The sequence below is a fragment of the Rhinatrema bivittatum genome, chromosome 19 (assembly GCF_901001135.1).
Source record: "Rhinatrema bivittatum chromosome 19, aRhiBiv1.1, whole genome shotgun sequence".
Taxonomy (NCBI): Eukaryota; Metazoa; Chordata; class Amphibia; order Gymnophiona; family Rhinatrematidae; genus Rhinatrema; species Rhinatrema bivittatum.
The window spans coordinates 23,714,289-23,736,157 of NC_042633.1; the positions used below are offsets into that span (position 1 = coordinate 23,714,289).

General features: G+C 40.7%; 1 protein-coding gene across 1 annotated transcript in view; it reads left to right on the forward strand.

Moving 5' to 3' along the window:
- Positions 1 to 21,869, forward strand: part of LOC115080300 — a 226,983-nt gene that overhangs the window by 129,419 nt on the left and 75,695 nt on the right. Inside the window, exons 68-85 of the mRNA XM_029584450.1 lie at positions 228 to 247; positions 432 to 543; positions 4,768 to 4,866; positions 7,147 to 7,245; positions 7,940 to 7,965; positions 8,394 to 8,502; positions 10,406 to 10,504; positions 10,873 to 10,892; positions 11,077 to 11,188; positions 14,125 to 14,223; positions 14,601 to 14,620; positions 14,806 to 14,917; positions 15,571 to 15,669; positions 16,364 to 16,389; positions 16,818 to 16,926; positions 18,830 to 18,928; positions 19,297 to 19,316; positions 19,501 to 19,612. Of these exons, the coding sequence (XP_029440310.1) occupies positions 228 to 247; positions 432 to 543; positions 4,768 to 4,866; positions 7,147 to 7,245; positions 7,940 to 7,965; positions 8,394 to 8,502; positions 10,406 to 10,504; positions 10,873 to 10,892; positions 11,077 to 11,188; positions 14,125 to 14,223; positions 14,601 to 14,620; positions 14,806 to 14,917; positions 15,571 to 15,669; positions 16,364 to 16,389; positions 16,818 to 16,926; positions 18,830 to 18,928; positions 19,297 to 19,316; positions 19,501 to 19,612 (1,392 nt within the window). The remainder of the gene's footprint in view (positions 1 to 227; positions 248 to 431; positions 544 to 4,767; positions 4,867 to 7,146; positions 7,246 to 7,939; positions 7,966 to 8,393; positions 8,503 to 10,405; positions 10,505 to 10,872; positions 10,893 to 11,076; positions 11,189 to 14,124; positions 14,224 to 14,600; positions 14,621 to 14,805; positions 14,918 to 15,570; positions 15,670 to 16,363; positions 16,390 to 16,817; positions 16,927 to 18,829; positions 18,929 to 19,296; positions 19,317 to 19,500; positions 19,613 to 21,869) is intronic.

The following is a 21,869-nucleotide window of genomic DNA, read 5'->3' on the forward strand; positions in this document are numbered from 1 at the left end:
CTGTTTAATGTAGAAATGGGTGGGGATATTGAGTTTCCAGATGACCAGAATGGATAAATTTGAGAATTGCTTTATCAGCTAACAGAAAGGGGAAATACAAGTAATGAGGCAACAGCGAGCATTGCACCAAAAGTGAGAGAAAACCTCATTGGCCAGAAGGCATATGAATACACCATGACTTCTTGTTGATGATAAAGAAATGATTATCGTTTTCTGCTCTATTTCAGTTCCAGAAAACCCAACCCTGGTAAGTTTGTTTTTCTCTCTCTCTTTGACTAAGGTTAATGTTACAAACCCACCAGCCTTTCTATAATTAAAAGCTTGGTTTCCAAGCGTTAGATGTCTACTCGTGTGCTCATTAGGTGTATTGGAGGAAGGATATTTATGGTTGGAATTTTCTGATTTTGATGGCAATGATGTGGGTCTTGCAGCCAAACGAATGTAAGGATGTGACCTGTCCTTTGTCCGAAAGCTGCACTAAGACAGACTCCATCCAAGTGGAAATGTCCGGTTCAGATCCCTGCTGCCCTGATTATGACTGTGGTAAGTAGATGAGAGGCTGCAAAAAACTTAGGAAATTACCATAACAAACAAAGAAATCTCTACTCCATTAGAACAAGTATTAAGAATCCAAAACCCTGCCTTAGTTATTCTGAGTCATTTCTTGTTGCCTACTCCCAGGAGTAAGTGATGACCTTTGTCAAGCCTACCTTGCTAATAATCGTTTATGAACTTTTCTTCCATGAACCTCTTTTAAACTCAGTTATGTTATTCATTTATTTAAAAGCATTTATTGCTTGCCTCTCCAAAGTTTGGGGAAGGGTACAATAAAACATTCTTAAGAAGCAAGCAAAACAAGTAAAACAAGGATACAGATCTAAACTAAACTCAACAAACTCTGTGCAACAAAATTAAGCAACTTGAGAAAAGTCTGAAGCACACTGGCAGCAAAATGAGTGTACAAACTTATAGAAAAGTCTCAGTGAATAAGTGTGTTTTTAGTACTTTTAAAAATAGCTTTGTATCATGCATGAGTCATAAGGAAAGGGAATTCCAGAGAATAGGGCTATTTAGACATATGTTTTTATGTTCTTACGCGCATGTTGTAAAATAGCTTGACTGTCCACACCTGTGCATCCAATTTTAAGTGGGCGCCTGCCTGTGTGCGCAAATGCCGCTTCTACCATGTAAGTGGGGGATTTTAAAAGACACGTGCCCCGACGCCATTGCCAGTTTTCCCATTTGGTTCCATTCGCCCAGTTAAGGGATAGGTCTTACAAAATCCCTAGTTTAATACCCTTCCTTCCTCCTTGTTAGACTCAACCCTAAAACCTCCGCTGATCTGTCTAGAATTATTTGTTTTAGAAGTTACACTTCATCTGTAGGAGAAGTAAGTTACGAGGCAGGGGGCCCCAGCGTGTGCCAATGCACATTACAGGCTAATTTCTATTTTAAATCCAGGAACGCCCATGCTCGCCCCTTTTTTGGATCTTTTCATTTGTGCATGGAGTGGCAGGTATGCGCTAATCTGGCCAGCTTTTAAAATCTGCTTGGCGTGCACCAGCCCAACATATCTGCAAATCCCCTAATTTCAGCGCAAATCGGGCTTTTGAAATTCACCTTTATGGAGCTTATCCACGGGCTTTTAACATTCTGTAATAGGATGTGGAGATAGCAATTTTGTATTTAATACGTGCAGAGATCAGTAGTTAATATAAATCTTTTAAAACAGGAGTAATTTGATGACGAATAGGTGTGTTGGTAAGCAAGCGTGCAGCAGAATTCTGGATTATTTGAAGAGCATGGAGAGAATTTGGAGAGAGACCAGCATAGAGACAATTACAATAGTCAATAGAAGGGAACAGAAGGGCATGGAGGACTGTACAAAAGTTATCTGGTGGTAATATAGATCTTAAGATTCTTAACATCCTTAACTTGAAGAAGGAATTTTTAATTACAGATTTAATCTGTGGTATCATGGATAAAGTGGTGTCTAGCATGACACCAAGGATGTGATCTGTAGGAGAAATCGGGATGGTTTCACCCAAGATTTGAATAAGAACATAAGAAATTGCCATGTTGAGTCAGACCAAGGGTCCATCAAGCCCAGCATCTTGTTTGCAACAGAGGCCAAATCAGGCCACAAGAACCTGGCAATGAATGAACTCAGGGACAGCAAATGGGGGAGAATATTAGGTTTTTTTTAATATTCAGAGATAAAATATTAGCAGAATGCCAAGACCGAATAGAGTGACGGCAGATAGAAGCAAAGTTAAATTGAGGTAATCTTGGAAGAGAGAAGGGGAAAGAAGAATTGTATATCATCGGCGTAGAATTATTAGGAAACTCCAAGTGGCCCTAGCAAACAACGGAGCAGAGTATGATCAACATTAAGAGCGTAGCAGATAATCCAGATCATTGAGTTACTCCTGAAATATTAGGGACCCAATCTGAAGTAGTACTGTTGATTTTTATCTCCTGAGTATGGTCAGATATATATGAAGAAAACAATGCAAGGACAGAACCCGATAATGAGTAGTACTCCAGGTGAGGCCTTGGTGAGGCCTCACCTGGAGTACTGTGTTCAGTTCTGGAGACCGTATCTACAAAAAGACAAAGACAAGATGGAAGCGGTACAGAGAAGGGCGACCAGGAAGGTGGAGGATCTTCATCGGATGACGTACGAGGAGAGATTGAAGAATCTAAATATGTACACCCTGGAGGAAAGGAGGAGCAGAGGTGATATGATACAGACTTTCAGGTACTTGAAAGGCTTTAATGATCCAAAGACAACGACAAACCTTTTCCGTAGGAAAAAAATCAGCAGAACCAGGGGTCACGATTTGAAGCTCCAGGGAGGAAGATTCAGAACCAACGTCAGGAAGTATTTCTTCACGGAGAGGGTGGTGGATGCCTGGAATGCCCTTCCAGAGGAAGTGGTGAAGACCAGAACTGTGAAGGACTTCAAAGGGGCGTGGGATAAACACTGTGGATCCATAAATTCAAGAGGCCGCCAATGAAGAGTGGGGGACTCGCCAGAATGATGGCTACTGCCTGGAAACAATACCCTTATTCAATAAACATATACATGGTTACTGTGACTCCAAATCACTCTAAGCTTCAACAGCAAGAGGAAATATGGAAAAAAGGATTTGCACTCACAAAGAGGGGAGTAGCTGGCTTGTTACGGCGGTTACTACCCCAAACCAAATAAGCCTGATACTTCACTTTCAATGCATATCCAGCATAGTTCTCTGCTTCAACGGCAGGGCTGAAGAAAAACTGATACTTCACACATCCAGCAGAGCTCTCTACTTCAACGGCAGGGGAGAAGAAAAAAGGGTTCGCACTCACAAAGCGGGGAGTAGCTGGCTTGTTACGGCGGTTACTACCCCAAACCAAATGTGCCTGATACTTCACTTTCGATGCATATCCAGCATGGCTCTCTGCTTCAACGGCATGGGAGAAAGACTGATACATCACGCATTTCCAGCATAGCTCTCTGCTTCAACGGCAGGGGAAAAGAAAAACAATCAATAAGGGCTGTATAACATAGTCTGGGTAAAACAAATAAGCATGGGTGTAGCTTGCTTATTGCGGCGGTTACTACCCCTACTACCCCTAACTAATCAAGCTAGACATTTCACTTGGATGCAGCTCCATCACTGCTCTCTACATTAATGGTGGGGGTGGAAGGGAAATAGAACCAAGAGCTAAGAGAAACAGATAAGTATGAGAGAAAAAATGTGTGAGGCTTGCTGGGCAGACTGGATGGGCCGTTTGGTCTTCTTCTGCCGTCATTTCTATGTTTCTATGTTTCTATGATATACCCACTTCAGAAAGTCGAAAAAGTAAGATGATGTGATCTAAGGTTTGGAAAGCTGAAGAAATATGTATGAAAGAGAATATAGCAAGTGCCAGAGTCAAAGCCACGGTGAATAGTGTCAAAACTAGAGATGAGTAAAGATTCAGTGCTGTGATAGCTACAAAAGCCATGACCACATCCTCCAGCTTGATTGTGCGCTGAGTGAAAAAATACTTTCTCCAGTTTGTCTTATATCTGCTCCCCTTCAGTTTCATGGAATGTTCCCCAGTTCTGGTACTATCCGATAGAGTAAATAATCGATATCTGTTACCTATGTATTTGTTGCACACTGCTCATTCATTAAAAAACCCTAATCATATCCCCTTTTGGTCCTTTCTTCTCCAAGTTCTGCAGCAGCTTATTCCCAATATATCCAAAAGTAATGTTAACTTAGAATTTAGAGCCTGGCCCACATGTATATGAAACTTTGGTAAATTACTTAAGAGATTAAAAAGCAATTAAAAACTAGACTTCTTGCAAATATGAAGAATTCAGAATGATGTATAACATTTTCTTATTCAATGCCATTCCTAACTATATCAATGGATGCACTCCCGAATGTGTTAGCCCTCACTGTTCGCTGCTTTTAGATACATTACAGCTCATCAACACCCAGTCCTTAATAATCAAGATGTAATGGGCCAATTTAGATCCTTTTCGTCTCCTCAGTGCTCTTACCAAGTTTATCCTCTCTTGTCTAAATAATAACAAATTCCATCCGTACTATTCCATTCTCCTCCTCTAACCATACCGTCCATCCACCTCTCTCTGCCAGGTGAGCAGTCATGGCCTTCATCCAGTAAATTGCATGGTGTCTATGTCTCTCTCCCCTCATTCTTCTATTTGGGTGAGAGCTCGGTCATCTTAAGTCTTCACCTTTTCCTTCTCTTCCTCGTTTCCAGATTGCCCACCTTGTCCCTCAGTTCCAGAATGTGCCCCTGGTTTAATTGTACGGAAAGATTTTGACCCTGAGGCTGAGTGCTGCCCATCATACAAATGCGGTAAGGGTTAGGCGAAAATTATGAAGTTAAGATTAAATAAAGTGGACATGATGTGGATACGAAGATGTGCATATGCAACCAAACCCCATGCCAAAAGGGCATAGTTCTTAATAGAGTGACAGTCTGAATGTTTGTATATGAGAGTGGGAGGGTTTTGGCAACAGCTGATTTATTATAGTTTGTCCTATTTTATGCTTTAATTTTAGAAGTTTTGTGTGTAATCTGTGGTTTTATGTTTTAATTATGAATGTATTCTTGTTCTCTGCTGAGATTTGTGGATCTGAGGTTATATCTTATAGAAATGAATTAGCAGAAATATTAAACAAATATTTCTGTTCAGTGTTCACAAATGAAGACCCTGGAGAAGGACCGTCACTTGTTATGAAGACTGTAGAAGGGGGTGGGGTAGACGAAACTCCATTCATGGAAGAGAATGTATGGGAAGAGCTAAGAAAACTGAAAGTGGACAAAGCCATGGGGTCTGATGAGGTTCACCCCAGAATACTGAGGGAACTCTGAGATGTGCTGGTGGGTCCACTGTGTGACCTGTGCAACAGACCTTTGGAAAAGGGTGCAGTGCCTAGTGACTGGAGAAGAGCAGTGATGGTCCCCCTTCACAAGAAACTACAGGCCGGTTAGCTCACCTCGGTGGTGGGAAAATTAATGGAGACTCTGCTGAAGCAAAGGATAGTGAACTATCTACAATCCGGTGGGTTGCTCGATCAGAAGCAGCATTGGTCCACCAGGGGAAGGTCCTGTCAGATGAATCTAATTGATTTCGTTGATGGAGTGACTAGAGAATTGGATCAGGGAAGAGCACTCGATGTAATTTACTTGGATTTTAGTAAAGCTTTTGAAACGGTCCCACACAGAAGACTCATCAGCAAATTGAGAAACTTGGGAATCAGCTCCAAGATGTTGGCGTGGAATACAAACTGGTTGATGGATAGAAAACAACGGGTGATGGTAAATGGAAACTACTCTGAAGAGAGAATGGTGTTAAGTGGAGTGCCACAGGGATCAGTGTTGGGACCGGTTCTGTTCAACATCTTCGTGAGCGACACTGCGGAAGGGAAAGAAGGTAAAGTTTGTCTATTTGCGGATGATACTAAGAACTACAACAGAGAGGACACGCCGGAAGGAGTACAGAGAATGAGGTGGGATTTAAGGAAGCTGGAAGAGTGGTCGAACATATGGCAGCTGGGATTCAATGCCAAGAAGAGCAGATTTATGCATCTGGGGCGTGGTATCCAAAAGAATGTGTTTGGGGGTGAAGGGCTGATGTGCACGAAGCAGGAGACAGACCTTGGGTTCATAGTGTCTAACGACCTGAAGTCGACGAAGCAATGTGTCACGGCGATAGCCAAAGCCAGAAGAATGCGGGGCTGCATAGAGAGAAGAATATCTAGTAAGAAAAGGGAAGTGATAATCCCTTTGTACAGGTCCTTGGTGAGGCCTCATTTGGAGTACTGTTTTCAGTTCTGGAGACCGTATCTCAAAGGAGACAGAGACAGGATGGAGGCGGTTCAGAGAAGGGCGTCCAAAATGGTGGGTGGACTTATGAGGAGAGGTTGAAGAACCTGAATATGTATACTCTGGAGGAGAGGAGGAGCAGGGGTGTTAAAATACAGACCTTCAGATACTTGAAATGTTTTAATGATCCAGGGTCGTCACTAAACCTTTTCCATTGGAAACAATTTAGTAGAACTAGGGGTTACGATTTGAAACTCCAGGGAGTAAGATACAGAACAAATGTCAGGAAATATTTCTTCACTGAGAGGGTGGTGGATGCCTGGAATGCCCTTCCGGAGGTAGTGGTGAAGACTAAAACTGTGAAGGATTTCAAAGGGACATGGGATAAATACTGTGGATCCCTAAAAGGCTAGAGGATGGGAACAAATAAAAAAGCTTAACTGGCATGGAGCAGCAGTTACTACACCCTTAAGAGAAACATGGGGTAATCTGCACGGAGTGGCAGTTACTAACCTTAAGAGAAACATGGGGTAATCTACACGGAGTGGCAGTTACTAACCTTAAGAGAAACATGGGGGTAACCTGCACGGAGGTCAGTTATTACCTTGCTGGGCAGACTAGATGAACCATTTTGGTCTTTCTCTGCCCTCATTACTAAGTTACTATGTAACTTCCTTTAAGTCAGGAAAGAATTGAATGATTCTGTCAGCGTTATCCTGCCAGCTCCCAGTTTGCAGGATGTCCGAGTAAGGTTTAGAACTGAGATTTTCTTTTGCTTTCCCTTCTCCTCTTCCCCTCCTTCTGCAGCGTGCCCAGACTGCCAGCCACCACCAATCTGCAAGGATGGAAGCGCACCAACCCAAAGATTCGACCCAGAGTCTGAGTGCTGCCCCACGTACACATGTCGTAAGTATAAGCAAGAGGCTAAGATGAATAAATGGAGGGTGTGGATAAGTGAAGGTGCAGCAAAGGGAAAACTAAAGGTAAATCATACTAACACAATGTGCCTACATTCAGCTGCATTAAAAGGAGACATCACGGGAAGCATTTGGAGGGCAGGGTTGTAAACCTTGTGCATACATTTAATTTTGGAAAATGTACTTTACACCTACATAGGGAACAACTTGAAGAATGCAGATTGCTTTTTATCCACATAACAACCTAATCTTCAAATGAAAATGACATGAATCTGTTGTGTTTGAATATCAGGCTGGTGTGTGCAGGATAGAAAGTACATACCTCATTTGCTAGTTAGGCACCTGAATGAACTTTTAACCCATATCATCCCAATGCCCCTAAAAATGTCATCACTCAGTATATTGAAAAATATCATCACCTCCTCTGGGTCCTTCTCTCTTTTAGGTTACATTGGTTTAATTTGCCCGCTCTGTCTTCATAGTTGCCACTCTAGGGTTCGTGCTCCAAACTGATAGCCCTGCTCTGTACATTCTCAAGTCTTGACTTGACTTTTATGACGGAAAATCATATCTTGCTGTATTCAGGAGTAAGTCATAGACAGGATCTGAGCTAGGAGACGAGCATAACAATTCCTAAAGGCTCAAATTATTAAATTCATTCATTATTATCTTGTTTTTTTCAGCTAATGCAGGACCACCCCCAATTGTGGTAAGTTTAATGATCATTTTACAGAAAAGGCTTCACAGGTTAGAGGTTTGGGTACAGTCTCATCCCATCATCTTATTTTCTAATACAGTCAGGTATGCAGGGGACTCTCTAGGAAGCAAAAACCTAGGACCATGAAAGGGCAGTACTGGGGTTAGAGAAATACCTCCAGGTACCTGTGGTATGTAAAGAAAGAGCTCTCCATCTGTTTGCAAAACAGAAGAGATCATGGTGGATCAGTCATAACAAAGGGACTGATCCACCAAAATCTGGCTTTTACTCTAAAGGATATACAGAGTGATGTTTCCCATATGGAGGGACGGATTAAAAATGCAAGAAGTACGGGCAAAAATCAATCAAAGACGAAAGCTAAGAAAAATGTAGGTTTCGGTGATGATTTGGGTCTGATATTTATATTACGTTCACCACAGCCTTCATCGTGCACGGACGTTGTGTGCCCCTCATCTTCATGTCAGCAGAAAGATGCCATCAGTGTAATGGTTGAGAGTAATAATCCCTGCTGTGAGGCATACAAATGTGGTGAGTGAAAGTTTGTGTACTGAGCACTTCTGAATTAATGAGCGAACATAAATTTGAAAAGCATGCATGGAAAACACTAAAGCTGCACAAAGGGGCAGTAACTATCTTTCAGAATACATGGGGGTAACCTGCATGGTGCAGCAGCAGCTACTGCCTTTCACAGAACGGATGTTGGTAACCTCTATGGTGTGGCTGTTACTATCGTTAGCAAAACATATGGAAGTAACATGCATTATGTGGCAGTTACTCCCATAAACCACATGCTAGTCAGACTGGATGGACCATTTGGTCTTTATCTCGCATCATTGCCATGTTACGAACATTAACCTTCACCGTGACCGCAATCTTAACACTATTTCCTATCTTTAATCTTGATCCAAATCTTTAACTCAGTCTCTAATTCTTAGTCCTATTCTTAAATTCAGTCATAAACGTAACTGTATGCCAAACCTTATACAATCCCAGTCCTTACCTTAACTTCAATACTAAATCTAACTTCACTCCTAATCCTAACCTTAATCTCTGATCCTAACATCAATCCTATTGATAAACTCAGTCCTAACCCTAACGAAAATTCTAATCTGAATACTAACCCTATCTTAACCCTAACCTCAATACTAAACCTATCTTCACTCCTAATCCTAACTTCAGTTTCTAATACTAACACCAATCCTATTCCTAAACTCAGTCCTAACCTGACCATACCACATACGCTAAATATTAAATCTAATTTCCCTCCTAATCCTAATTTCAATCTATACTGTAAACAATCACAGTCCTAAGCCTAATTCTAATACTAACTTCGACTTTAACGTCTATGTCAATCCTAATCCTACCTGCAAACCTATCCCTTTAATTTAGTGTTTTCCATCTTACTCATGGAGGCAGACTTAACCATGAGATAAGGTCTGCATACATTGGAGACCCAGGGTATGCCAATCGATCTCATGCATATTCACTGTGGCAAAACTGAAAATCCAATTAGTTAGGAGAACCTCCAAGAGAGAGTGGGAAACAATGTTTTATTGTTCTTAGCAGGTCTTTAGCATCCTTTAGCTTTCATAGCTTTGGAGTCAACTTTCATAAAAGCTACTTAGAACCAAAGATAACTGGTTAATTTTAAGTGGCTATTCACATGAACATTTTCAGTCAAACTTAACTGCTAACATTTTCACTGAAAATCTCCATAAATCTACCCAATCTACCTATCTAATAATTGTTTTTGGACTATCTGAAAGAGTAAATAACCATCCTGTTCATCTGTTGTGGCCTCCTCACGATTTTAAATACCTCCTTCACATCCTCTCTTGGTCGTCTCTTCTCCAATCTTTCCACCACCATATTCCTCATATATATCCAAAAGTAGAGGTTAACTTAGAATTTTGGAAAAACGTTCCTTACTTATGGCGTAGGGACCAAATTTAGGGCCCGGGCAATATGTAGATAACATTTTAGTAAATTCCTTAAAAGAAGCAAATAAAAGCCAGACTTCTTGCAAATATGAAGAATCCAGAAGGGTGAATAACATTAATTTACTCAATGCCATTCATCACTGTATTGACTTCATGCACTCCTGCCTGTGTAAGCTCTCAATGTACACTGCAATTAGATACATTCAGCTCATCAACTCCCAGTCCCTACAAATTAAGGAGCCCATTCAGATCCTCCTCTTCATCCTCTCTTGTCTAGACAATAACAAATCCCATCCATTCCATTCCTTTCTCCTCCTCTAACCATACCATCCATTCACTCCCTCCCATGGCAGGTGAGCAGTCATAGCCTTCATCCAGTACATGGTGTTTGTGTCCCGCTCCACTCACTGTTTTGTTTGGGTCAGAGCTCACTCATCTTTTGCTTTCTCTATCCTTGATGTTCACCTTTCCCCTCTCTCCCTCTTTTCCAGTGTGCTCAGCATGTCCCTCAATTCCAGACTGTGGCCCTGGTCTCATCTTACGGAAAGATTATGACCCTGAGACTGAGTGCTGCCCAACATACCAATGCGGTAAGAGTTAGAGGAAAATTATAAGAAATAATGTGGAGAGAATGTGGGTCTGGAAATACGTAAATGCAACCAAATCGCATGCCAAAAGAGCTAAGGACTCTCTAAAAATAGCTAAAACACTTTTAAAACCAGAGATTTAACAACTGTTTAATGTAGAAATGGGTGGGGATATTGAGTTTGCAGAAAACTGAATGGATAAATGTGAGAATCGCTTTATCAGCTGACAAAAGGGGAATACAAGCAATGAAGCAACAGCCAGCATTGCACCAAAACAGACAGAAAACTACATTGGCTCAGAAGGCATATGACTACACCGTGTCTTGTTGTTAATGATAAAGAAATGATTATCGTTTTCTGCTCTATTTCAGCTCCAGAAAACCCAACCCTGGTAAGTTTGTTTTTCTTTCTCTCTTGGTCTAAGGTTAATGTTACAAACCCACCAGCCTTTCTATAATTAAAAGCTCGGTTTCCAAGCGTTAGATGTCTACTCGTGTGCTCATTAGGTGTATTGGAGGAAGGATATTTATGGTTGGAATTTTCTGATTTTGATGGCAATGATGTGGGTCTTGCAGCCAAACGAATGTAAGGATGTGACCTGTCCTTTGTCCGAAAGCTGCACTAAGACAGACTCCATCCAAGTGGAAATGTCCGGTTCAGATCCCTGCTGCCCTGATTATGACTGTGGTAAGTAGATGAGAGGCTGCAAAAAACTTAGGAAATTACTGTAACAAACAAAGAAATCTCTACACCATTAGAAGTATTAAGAATCCAAAACCCTGCCTTAGTTATTCTGAGTCATTTCTTGTTGCCTACTCCCAGGAGTAAGTGATGACCTTTGTCAAGCCTACCTTGCTAATAATCGTTTATGGACTTTTCTTCCATGAACTTGTCCAAACCTCTTTTAAATTCAGTTATGTTATTCATTTATTTAAAAGCATTTATTGCTCGCTTCTCCAAAGTTACAGGCAGGGTACAATAAAACATTCATAAAAAGCAAGCAAAACAACAATACAGGACTAAACCAAACTGAACAAACCCTACACAGCAAAATTAAGCAACTTGAGCAAAGTCTGATGGAAACTGGCAGCAAAATGAGGGTACAGACTTATGGAAAAACCTCAGTGAATAAGTGTGTTTTTAGTACATTTTAAAATAGCTTTGCATCACTCATGAGTTATAAGGAAAGGGAATTCCAGAGAATAGGGCTATATATTGAGAGAGAGCGCTCACATGTGTAGGCAAAACGAGACATCTAAGAGAAACTGACTTGATGGATGGAGAATCCGAGCTGGGGTATGAATGCCCAGTATGACGGTAACTTTCATAGCGGCACAAGGGCGCACAAGTTAGGGACGCGGCCATTTTATAACATAAACTTGTATATACGCACATGTTGTAAAATAGCTTGACTGTCCACACATGTCCACGCAATTTGAAGTGAGCGCCTGCCGGTGTGCGCAAATGCCGCTTCTACCATGTAAGTGGGGGATTTTAAAAGACACGTGCCCCGACGCCATTGCCAGTTTTCCCATTTGGTTCCATTCGCCCAGTTAAGTGATAGGTCTTACAAAATCCCTAGTTTAATACCCTTCCTTCCTCCCTGTTAGACACAACCCTAAAACCTCCGCTGATCTGTCTAGAATTATTTTTTTTAGAAGTTACACTTCATCTGTAGGAGAAGTAAGTTACGTGGCAGGGGGCCCCAGCGTGTGCCAATGCACATTACAGGCTAATTTCTATTTTAAATCCAGGAACGCCCATGCTCGCCCCTTTTTTGGAACTTTTCATTTGTGCGCGGAGTGGCAGGTATGCGCGAATCCGGCCAGCTTTTAAAATCTGCTTGGCGTTCACCAGCCCAACATATCCGCAAATCCCCTAATTTCAGCGCAAATCGGGCTTTTGAAATTCACCTTTATGGAGCTTATCCATGGGCTTTTAACATTCTGTAATAGGTTGTGGAGATAGCAATTTTGTATTTAATACGTGCAGAGATCGGTAGTTAATATAAATCTTTTAAAACAGGAGTAATTTGATGACGAATAGGTGTGTTGGTAAGCAAGCGTGCAGCAGAATTCTGGATTATTTAAAGAGCATGGAGAGAATTTGGAGAGAGACCAACATAGAGACAATTACAATAGTCAATAGAAGGGAATAGAAGTGCATGGAGGACTGTACAAAAGTTAACTGGTGGTAATATACATCTTAAGATTCTTAACATCCTTAACTTGAAGAAGGAATTTTTAATTACAGATTTAATTTGTGGTATCATGGATAGAGTGGTGTCTAGCATGACACCAAGGATGTGATCTGTAGGAGAAATCGGGATGGTTTCACCCAAGATTTGAATGAACTCAGGAATACCAAACGGGGAAGAATATTAGTTTTTTTAATATTCAGAGATAAAAGATTAGCAGAAAGCCAACACCGAATAGAGTGAAGGCAGATAGAAGCAAAGTTAAATTGAGGAAGACTGGGAAGAAACAATGGGAAAGAAGAAGTGTATATCATCGGTGTAGAACTTATAGGTAACTCCAAGTGCAGACAAGAGAGCGGAGTTTGATCAACAGTAAAGAGCGTAGCAGACAATCCAGATCCTTGAGCTACTCCTGAAATATTAGGGACCCAATCTGAGTATGGTCAGACATATATGAAGAAAACAAAGCAAGGACAGAACCCCATATACCCACTTCAGAAAGTCGAGAAAGTAAGATGATGTGATCTAAGGTTTGGAAAGCTGAAGAAATATGTAAGAAAGAGAATATAGCATGTGGCAGAGTCAAAGCCATGGTGAATAGTGTCAAAACTAGAGATGAGTAAAGATTCAGTGCTGTGATAGCGACAAAAGCCATGACCACATCCTCCAGCTTGATTGTGCGCTGAGTGAAAAAATACTTTCTCCAGTTTGTCTTATATCTGCTGCCCTTCAGTTTCAAGGAATGTTCCCCAGTTCTGGTACTATCCGATAGAGTAAATAATCGATATCTGTTACCTATGTATCTGTTGCACATTGCTCATTCATTAAAAAACCCTAATCATATCCCCTTTTGGTCCTTTCTTCTCCTCGTTCTACAGCAGCTTATTCTCAATATATTCAAAAGTAATGTTAACTTAGAATTTAGAGCCTGGCCCACATGTATATGAAACTTTGGTAAATTACTTAAGAGATTAAAAAGCGATTAAAAACTTGACTTCTTGCAAATACGAAGAATTCAGAATGATGTATAACATTTTCTTATTCTATGCCATTCCTAACTATATCAATGGATGCACTCCCGAATGTGTTAGCCCTCACTGTTCGCTGCTTTTAGATACATTACAGCTCATCAACTCCCAGTCCTTAATAATCAAGATGTAATGGGCCCGTTAAGATCCTTTTCGTCTTCTCAGTGTTCTTACCAAGTTTATCCTCTCTTGTCTAAATAATAACAAATTCCGTCCGTACTATTCCCTTCTCGTCCTCTAACCATACCGTCCATCCACCTCTCTCTGCCAGGTGAGCAGTCATGGCCTTCATCCAGTAAATTGCATGGTGTCTATGTATCTCTCCACTCATTCTTCTGTTTGGGTGAGAGCTCGGTCATCTTCAGTCTTCACCTTTTCCTTCTCTTCTTCCTTTCCAGATTGCCCATCATGTCCCAACGTTCCAGAATGTGCCCCTGGTTTCATTGTACGGAAAGATTATGATCCTGAGACTAACTGCTGCCCATCATATAAATGCGGTAAGGGTTAGACGAAAATTATGAAGTTAAGATGAAATAAAGTGGACATGATGTGGATACGAAGATGTGCATATGCAACCAAACCCCATGCCAAAAGAGCAAAGGACTCTAAAAATAGCAAATACAATTTTTCAAACCAGGGATTTAACAACTGTTTAATGTAGAAATGGGTGGGGATATTGAGTTTGCCGATGAACTGAATGGATAAATGTGAGAATCCTTTATTAGTCGACAATAAGGGGGAATTTAAATAATGAGGCAACAGCGAGCATTGCACCAAAAGTGAGAGAAAACCTCATTGGCCAGAAGGCATATGAATACACCATGACTTCTTGTTGATGATAAAGAAATGATTATCGTTTTCTGCTCTATTTCAGTTCCAGAAAACCCAACCCTGGTAAGTTTGTTTTTCTCTCTCTCTTGGACTAAGGTTACTGTTACAAACCCACCAGCCTTTACCTAATTAAAAGCTCGATCTGCTTAGGGTTAGATGTCTCCTCACGAGCTCATTAGGTGTATTGGAGGTAGGATATTTTTAGTTGAAATTTTCTGATTTTGATGGCAATGATGTGGGTCTTGCAGCCAAACGAATGTAAGGATGTGACCTGTCCTATGTCCGAAAGCTGCACTAAGACAGACTCCATCCAAGTGGAAATGTCCGGTTCAGATCCCTGCTGCCCTGATTATGACTGTGGTAAGTAGATGAGAGGCTGCAAGATGAGAGGTATCCATAGAGCAATAAAGAGGCATTATGATAATCTCTGTTTTATTCTCCATTGTTTTTCTAATAATTCCAAGCATTCTATTTGCTTTACTGGCTGCTGCTGCACACTGAGAAGATTTCAACATATTTTCAGTGATGACACCTAGATCTTTTTCCTGAGTGGTGACTTCAAATGTGAAACCTTGCATTATGTAGCTATAATTTGGGTTACTCTTCCCTAAGCCCATCACTTTGCACTTGTCCTCATTAAATTTCATTTGCTATTTGCTTGCCTAGTCTCCAGTTTTGCAATATCCTCCTGCAATTCTTCACAATCCTCTTGTGATTTAACACCTTTGAATGATTTTGTATCATCAGGAAATGTGATCAGCTCACTTGTTGATCCGATTTCCAGGTCGTTTATAAATACATTAAAAAGCAGTGGTCCCAGAAGAGATCCATGAGGCATGCCACATTTCACCAAGCTCCATTGGGAAACTTTATCATTTAGCCTTACTCTCTGTTTTCTATCTTTTAACCAGTTGGGATTCCACAATAGGTTCCCAGTTTGCAGGATGTCCGAGTAAGGTTTAGAACTGAGATTTTCTTTTGCTTTCCCTTCTCCTCTTCCCCTCCTTCTGCAGCGTGCCCAGACTGCCAGCCACCACCAATCTGCAAGGATGGAAGCGCACCAACCCAAAGACTCGACCCAGAGTCTGAGTGCTGCCCCACGTACACATGTCGTAAGTATAAGCAAGAGGCTAAGATGAATAAATGGAGGGTGTGGATAAGTGAAGGTGCAGCAAAGGGAAAACTAAAGGTAAATCATACTAACACAATGTGCCTACATTCCGCTGCATTAAAAGGAGACATCACGGGAAGCATTTGGAGGGCAGGGTTGTAAACCTTGTGCATACATTTAATTTTGGAAAATGTACTTTACACCTACATAGGGAACAACTTGAAGAATGCAGATTGCTTTTTATCCACATAACAACCTAATCTTCAAATGAAAATGACATGAATCTGTTGTGTTTGAATATCAGGCTGGTGTGTGCAGGATAGAAAGTACATACCTCATTTGCTAGTTAGTCACCTGAATGAACTTTTAACCCATATCATCCCAATGCCCCTAGAAATATCATCACTCAGTATATTGAAAAATATCATCACCTCCTCTGGGTCCTTCTCTCTTTTAGGTTACATTGGTTTAATTTGCCCGCTCTGTCTTCATAGTTGCCACTCTAGGGTTCGTGCTCCAAACTGATAGCCCTGCTCTGTACATTCTCAAGTCTTGACTTGACTTTTATGACGGAAAATCATATCTTGCTGTATTCAGGAGTAAGTCATAGACAGGATCTGAGCTAGGAGACGAGCATAACAATTCCTAAAGGCTCAAATTATTAAATTCATTCATTATTATCTTGTTTTTTTCAGCTAATGCAGGACCACCCCCAACTGTGGTAAGTTTAATGATCATTTTTCAGAAAAGGCTTCACAGGTTAGAGGTTTGGGTACAGTCTCATCCCATCATCTTATTTTCTAATACAGTCAGGTATGCAGGGGACTCTCTAGGAAGCAAAAACCTAGGACCATGAAAGGGCAGTACTGGGGTTAGAGAAATACCTCCAGGTACCTGTGGTATGTAAAGAAAGAGCTCTCCATCTGTTTGCGAAACAGAAGAGATCATGGTGGATCAGTCATAATAAAGGGACTGATCCACCAAAATCTGGCTTTTACTCTAAAGGATATACAGAGTGATGTTTCCCATATGGAGGGACGGATTAAAAATGCAAGAAGTACGGGCAAAAATCAATCAAAGACGAAAGCTAAGAAAAATGTAGGTTTCGGTGATGATTTGGGTCTGATATTTATATTACGTTCACCACAGCCTTCATCGTGCACGGACGTTGTGTGCCCCTCATCTTCATGTCAGCAGAAAGATGCCATCAGTGTAATGGTTGAGAGTAATAATCCCTGCTGTGAGGCATACAAATGTGGTGAGTGAAAGTTTGTGTACTGAGCACTTCTGAATTAATGAGCGAACATAAATTTGAAAAGCATGCATGGAAAACACTAAAGCTGCACAAAGGGGCAGTAACTATCTTTCAGAATACATGGGGGTAACCTGCATGGTGCAGCAGCAGCTACTGCCTTTCACAGAACGGATGTTGGTAACCTCTATGGTGTGGCTGTTACTACCGTTAGCAAAACATATGGAAGTAACATGCATTATGTGGCAGTTACTCCCATAAACCACATGCTAGTCAGACTGGATGGACCATTTGGTCTTTATCTCGCATCATTGCCATGTTACGAACATTAACCTTCACCGTGACCGCAATCTTAACACTATTTCCTATCTTTAATCTTGATCCAAATCTTTAACTCAGTCTCTAATTCTTAGTCCTATTCTTAAATTCAGTCATAAACGTAACTGTATGCCAAACCTTATACAATCCCAGTCCTTACCTTAACTTCAATACTAAATCTAACTTCACTCCTAATCCTAACCTTAATCTCTGATCCTAACATCAATCCTATTGATAAACTCAGTCCTAACCCTAACGAAAATTCTAATCTGAATACTAACCCTATCTTAACCCTAACCTCAATACTAAACCTATCTTCACTCCTAATCCTAACTTCAGTTTCTAATACTAACACCAATCCTATTCCTAAACTCAGTCCTAACCTGACCATACCACATACGCTAAATATTAAATCTAATTTCCCTCCTAATCCTAATTTCAATCTATACTGTAAACAATCACAGTCCTAAGCCTAATTCTAATACTAACTTCGACTTTAACGTCTATGTCAATCCTAATCCTACCTGCAAACCTATCCCTTTAATTTAGTGTTTTCCATCTTACTCATGGAGGCAGACTTAACCATGAGATAAGGTCTGCATACATTGGAGACCCAGGGTATGCCAATCGATCTCATGCATATTCACTGTGGCAAAACTGAAAATCCAATTAGTTAGGAGAACCTCCAAGAGAGAGTGGGAAACAATGTTTTATTGTTCTTAGCAGGTCTTTAGCATCCTTTAGCTTTCATAGCTTTGGAGTCAACTTTCATAAAAGCTACTTAGAACCAAAGATAACTGGTTAATTTTAAGTGGCTATTCACATGAACATTTTCAGTCAAACTTAACTGCTAACATTTTCACTGAAAATCTCCATAAATCTACCCAATCTACCTATCTAATAATTGTTTTTGGACTATCTGAAAGAGTAAATAACCATCCTGTTCATCTGTTGTGGCCTCCTCACGATTTTAAATACCTCCTTCACATCCTCTCTTGGTCGTCTCTTCTCCAATCTTTCCACCACCATATTCCTCATATATATCCAAAAGTAGAGGTTAACTTAGAATTTTGGAAAAACGTTCCTTACTTATGGCGTAGGGACCAAATTTAGGGCCCGGGCAATATGTAGATAACATTTTAGTAAATTCCTTAAAAGAAGCAAATAAAAGCCAGACTTCTTGCAAATATGAAGAATCCAGAAGGGTGAATAACATTAATTTACTCAATGCCATTCATCACTGTATTGACTTCATGCACTCCTGCCTGTGTAAGCTCTCAATGTACACTGCAATTAGATACATTCAGCTCATCAACTCCCAGTCCCTACAAATTAAGGAGCCCATTCAGATCCTCCTCTTCATCCTCTCTTGTCTAGACAATAACAAATCCCATCCATTCCATTCCTTTCTCCTCCTCTAACCATACCATCCATTCACTCCCTCCCATGGCAGGTGAGCAGTCATAGCCTTCATCCAGTACATGGTGTTTGTGTCCCGCTCCACTCACTGTTTTGTTTGGGTCAGAGCTCACTCATCTTTTGCTTTCTCTATCCTTGATGTTCACCTTTCCCCTCTCTCCCTCTTTTCCAGTGTGCTCAGCATGTCCCTCAATTCCAGACTGTGGCCCTGGTCTCATCTTACGGAAAGATTATGACCCTGAGACTGAGTGCTGCCCAACATACCAATGCGGTAAGAGTTAGAGGAAAATTATAAGAAATAATGTGGAGAGAATGTGGGTCTGGAGATACGTAAATGCAACCAAATCGCATGCCAAAAGAGCTAAGGACTCTCTAAAAATAGCTAAAACACTTTTAAAACCAGAGATTTAACAACTGTTTAATGTAGAAATGGGTGGAGATATTGAGTTTGCAGAAAACTGAATGGATAAATGTGAGAATCGCTTTATCAGCTGACAAAAGGGGAATACAAGCAATGAAGCAACAGCCAGCATTGCACCAAAACAGACAGAAAACTACATTGGCTCAGAAGGCATATGACTACACCGTGTCTTGTTGTTAATGATAAAGAAATGATTATCGTTTTCTGCTCTATTTCAGCTCCAGAAAACCCAACCCTGGTAAGTTTGTTTTTCTTTCTCTCTTGGTCTAAGGTTAATGTTACAAACCCACCAGCCTTTCTATAATTAAAAGCTTGGTTTCCAAGCGTTAGATGTCTACTCGTGTGCTCATTAGGTGTATTGGAGGAAGGATATTTATGGTTGGAATTTTCTGATTTTGATGGCAATGATGTGGGTCTTGCAGCCAAACGAATGTAAGGATGTGACCTGTCCTATGTCCGAAAGCTGCACTAAGACAGACTCCATCCAAGTGGAAATGTCCGGTTCAGATCCCTGCTGCCCTGATTATGACTGTGGTAAGTAGATGAGAGGCTGCAAAAAACTTAGGAAATTACTGTAACAAACAAAGAAATCCCTACACCATTAGAAGTATTAAGAACCCATACCCTGCCTTAGTTATTCTGAGTCATTTCTTGTTGCCTACTCCCAGGAGTAAGTGATGACCTTTGTCAAGCCTACCTTGCTAATAATCGTTTATGGACTTTTCTTCCATGAACTTGTCCAAACCTCTTTTAAATTCAGTTATGTTATTCATTTATTTAAAAGCATTTATTGCTCGCTTCTCCAAAGTTACAGGCAGGGTACAATAAAACATTCATAAAAAGCAAGCAAAACAACAATACAGGACTAAACCAAACTGAACAAACCCTACACAGCAAAATTAAGCAACTTGAGCAAAGTCTGATGGAAACTGGCAGCAAAATGAGGGTACAGACTTATGGAAAAACCTCAGTGAATAAGTGTGTTTTTAGTACATTTTAAAATAGCTTTGCATCACTCATGAGTTATAAGGAAAGGGAATTCCAGAGAATAGGGCTATATATTGAGAGAGAGCGCTCACATGTGTAGGCAAAACGAGACATCTAAGAGAAACTGACTTGATGGATGGAGAATCCGAGCTGGGGTATGAATGCCCAGTATGACGGTAACTTTCATAGCGGCACAAGGGCGCACAAGTTAGGGACGCGGCCATTTTATAACATAAACTTGTATATACGCACATGTTGTAAAATAGCTTGACTGTCCACACATGTCCACGCAATTTGAAGTGAGCGCCTGCCGGTGTGCGCAAATGCCGCTTCTACCATGTAAGTGGGGGATTTTAAAAGACACGTGCCCCGACGCCATTGCCAGTTTTCCCATTTGGTTCCATTCGCCCAGTTAAGTGATAGGTCTTACAAAATCCCTAGTTTAATACCCTTCCTTCCTCCCTGTTAGACACAACCCTAAAACCTCCGCTGATCTGTCTAGAATTATTTTTTTTAGAAGTTACACTTCATCTGTAGGAGAAGTAAGTTACGTGGCAGGGGGCCCCAGCGTGTGCCAATGCACATTACAGGCTAATTTCTATTTTAAATCCAGGAACGCCCATGCTCGCCCCTTTTTTGGAACTTTTCATTTGTGCGCGGAGTGGCAGGTATGCGCGAATCCGGCCAGCTTTTAAAATCTGCTTGGCGTTCACCAGCCCAACATATCCGCAAATCCCCTAATTTCAGCGCAAATCGGGCTTTTGAAATTCACCTTTATGGAGCTTATCCATGGGCTTTTAACATTCTGTAATAGGTTGTGGAGATAGCAATTTTGTATTTAATACGTGCAGAGATCGGTAGTTAATATAAATCTTTTAAAACAGGAGTAATTTGATGACGAATAGGTGTGTTGGTAAGCAAGCGTGCAGCAGAATTCTGGATTATTTAAAGAGCATGGAGAGAATTTGGAGAGAGACCAACATAGAGACAATTACAATAGTCAATAGAAGGGAATAGAAGTGCATGGAGGACTGTACAAAAGTTAACTGGTGGTAATATACATCTTAAGATTCTTAACATCCTTAACTTGAAGAAGGAATTTTTAATTACAGATTTAATTTGTGGTATCATGGATAGAGTGGTGTCTAGCATGACACCAAGGATGTGATCTGTAGGAGAAATCGGGATGGTTTCACCCAAGATTTGAATGAACTCAGGAATACCAAACGGGGAAGAATATTAGTTTTTTTAATATTCAGAGATAAAAGATTAGCAGAAAGCCAACACCGAATAGAGTGAAGGCAGATAGAAGCAAAGTTAAATTGAGGAAGACTGGGAAGAAACAATGGGAAAGAAGAAGTGTATATCATCGGTGTAGAACTTATAGGTAACTCCAAGTGCAGACAAGAGAGCGGAGTTTGATCAACAGTAAAGAGCGTAGCAGACAATCCAGATCCTTGAGCTACTCCTGAAATATTAGGGACCCAATCTGAGTATGGTCAGACATATATGAAGAAAACAAAGCAAGGACAGAACCCCATATACCCACTTCAGAAAGTCGAGAAAGTAAGATGATGTGATCTAAGGTTTGGAAAGCTGAAGAAATATGTAAGAAAGAGAATATAGCATGTGGCAGAGTCAAAGCCATGGTGAATAGTGTCAAAACTAGAGATGAGTAAAGATTCAGTGCTGTGATAGCGACAAAAGCCATGACCACATCCTCCAGCTTGATTGTGCGCTGAGTGAAAAAATACTTTCTCCAGTTTGTCTTATATCTGCTGCCCTTCAGTTTCAAGGAATGTTC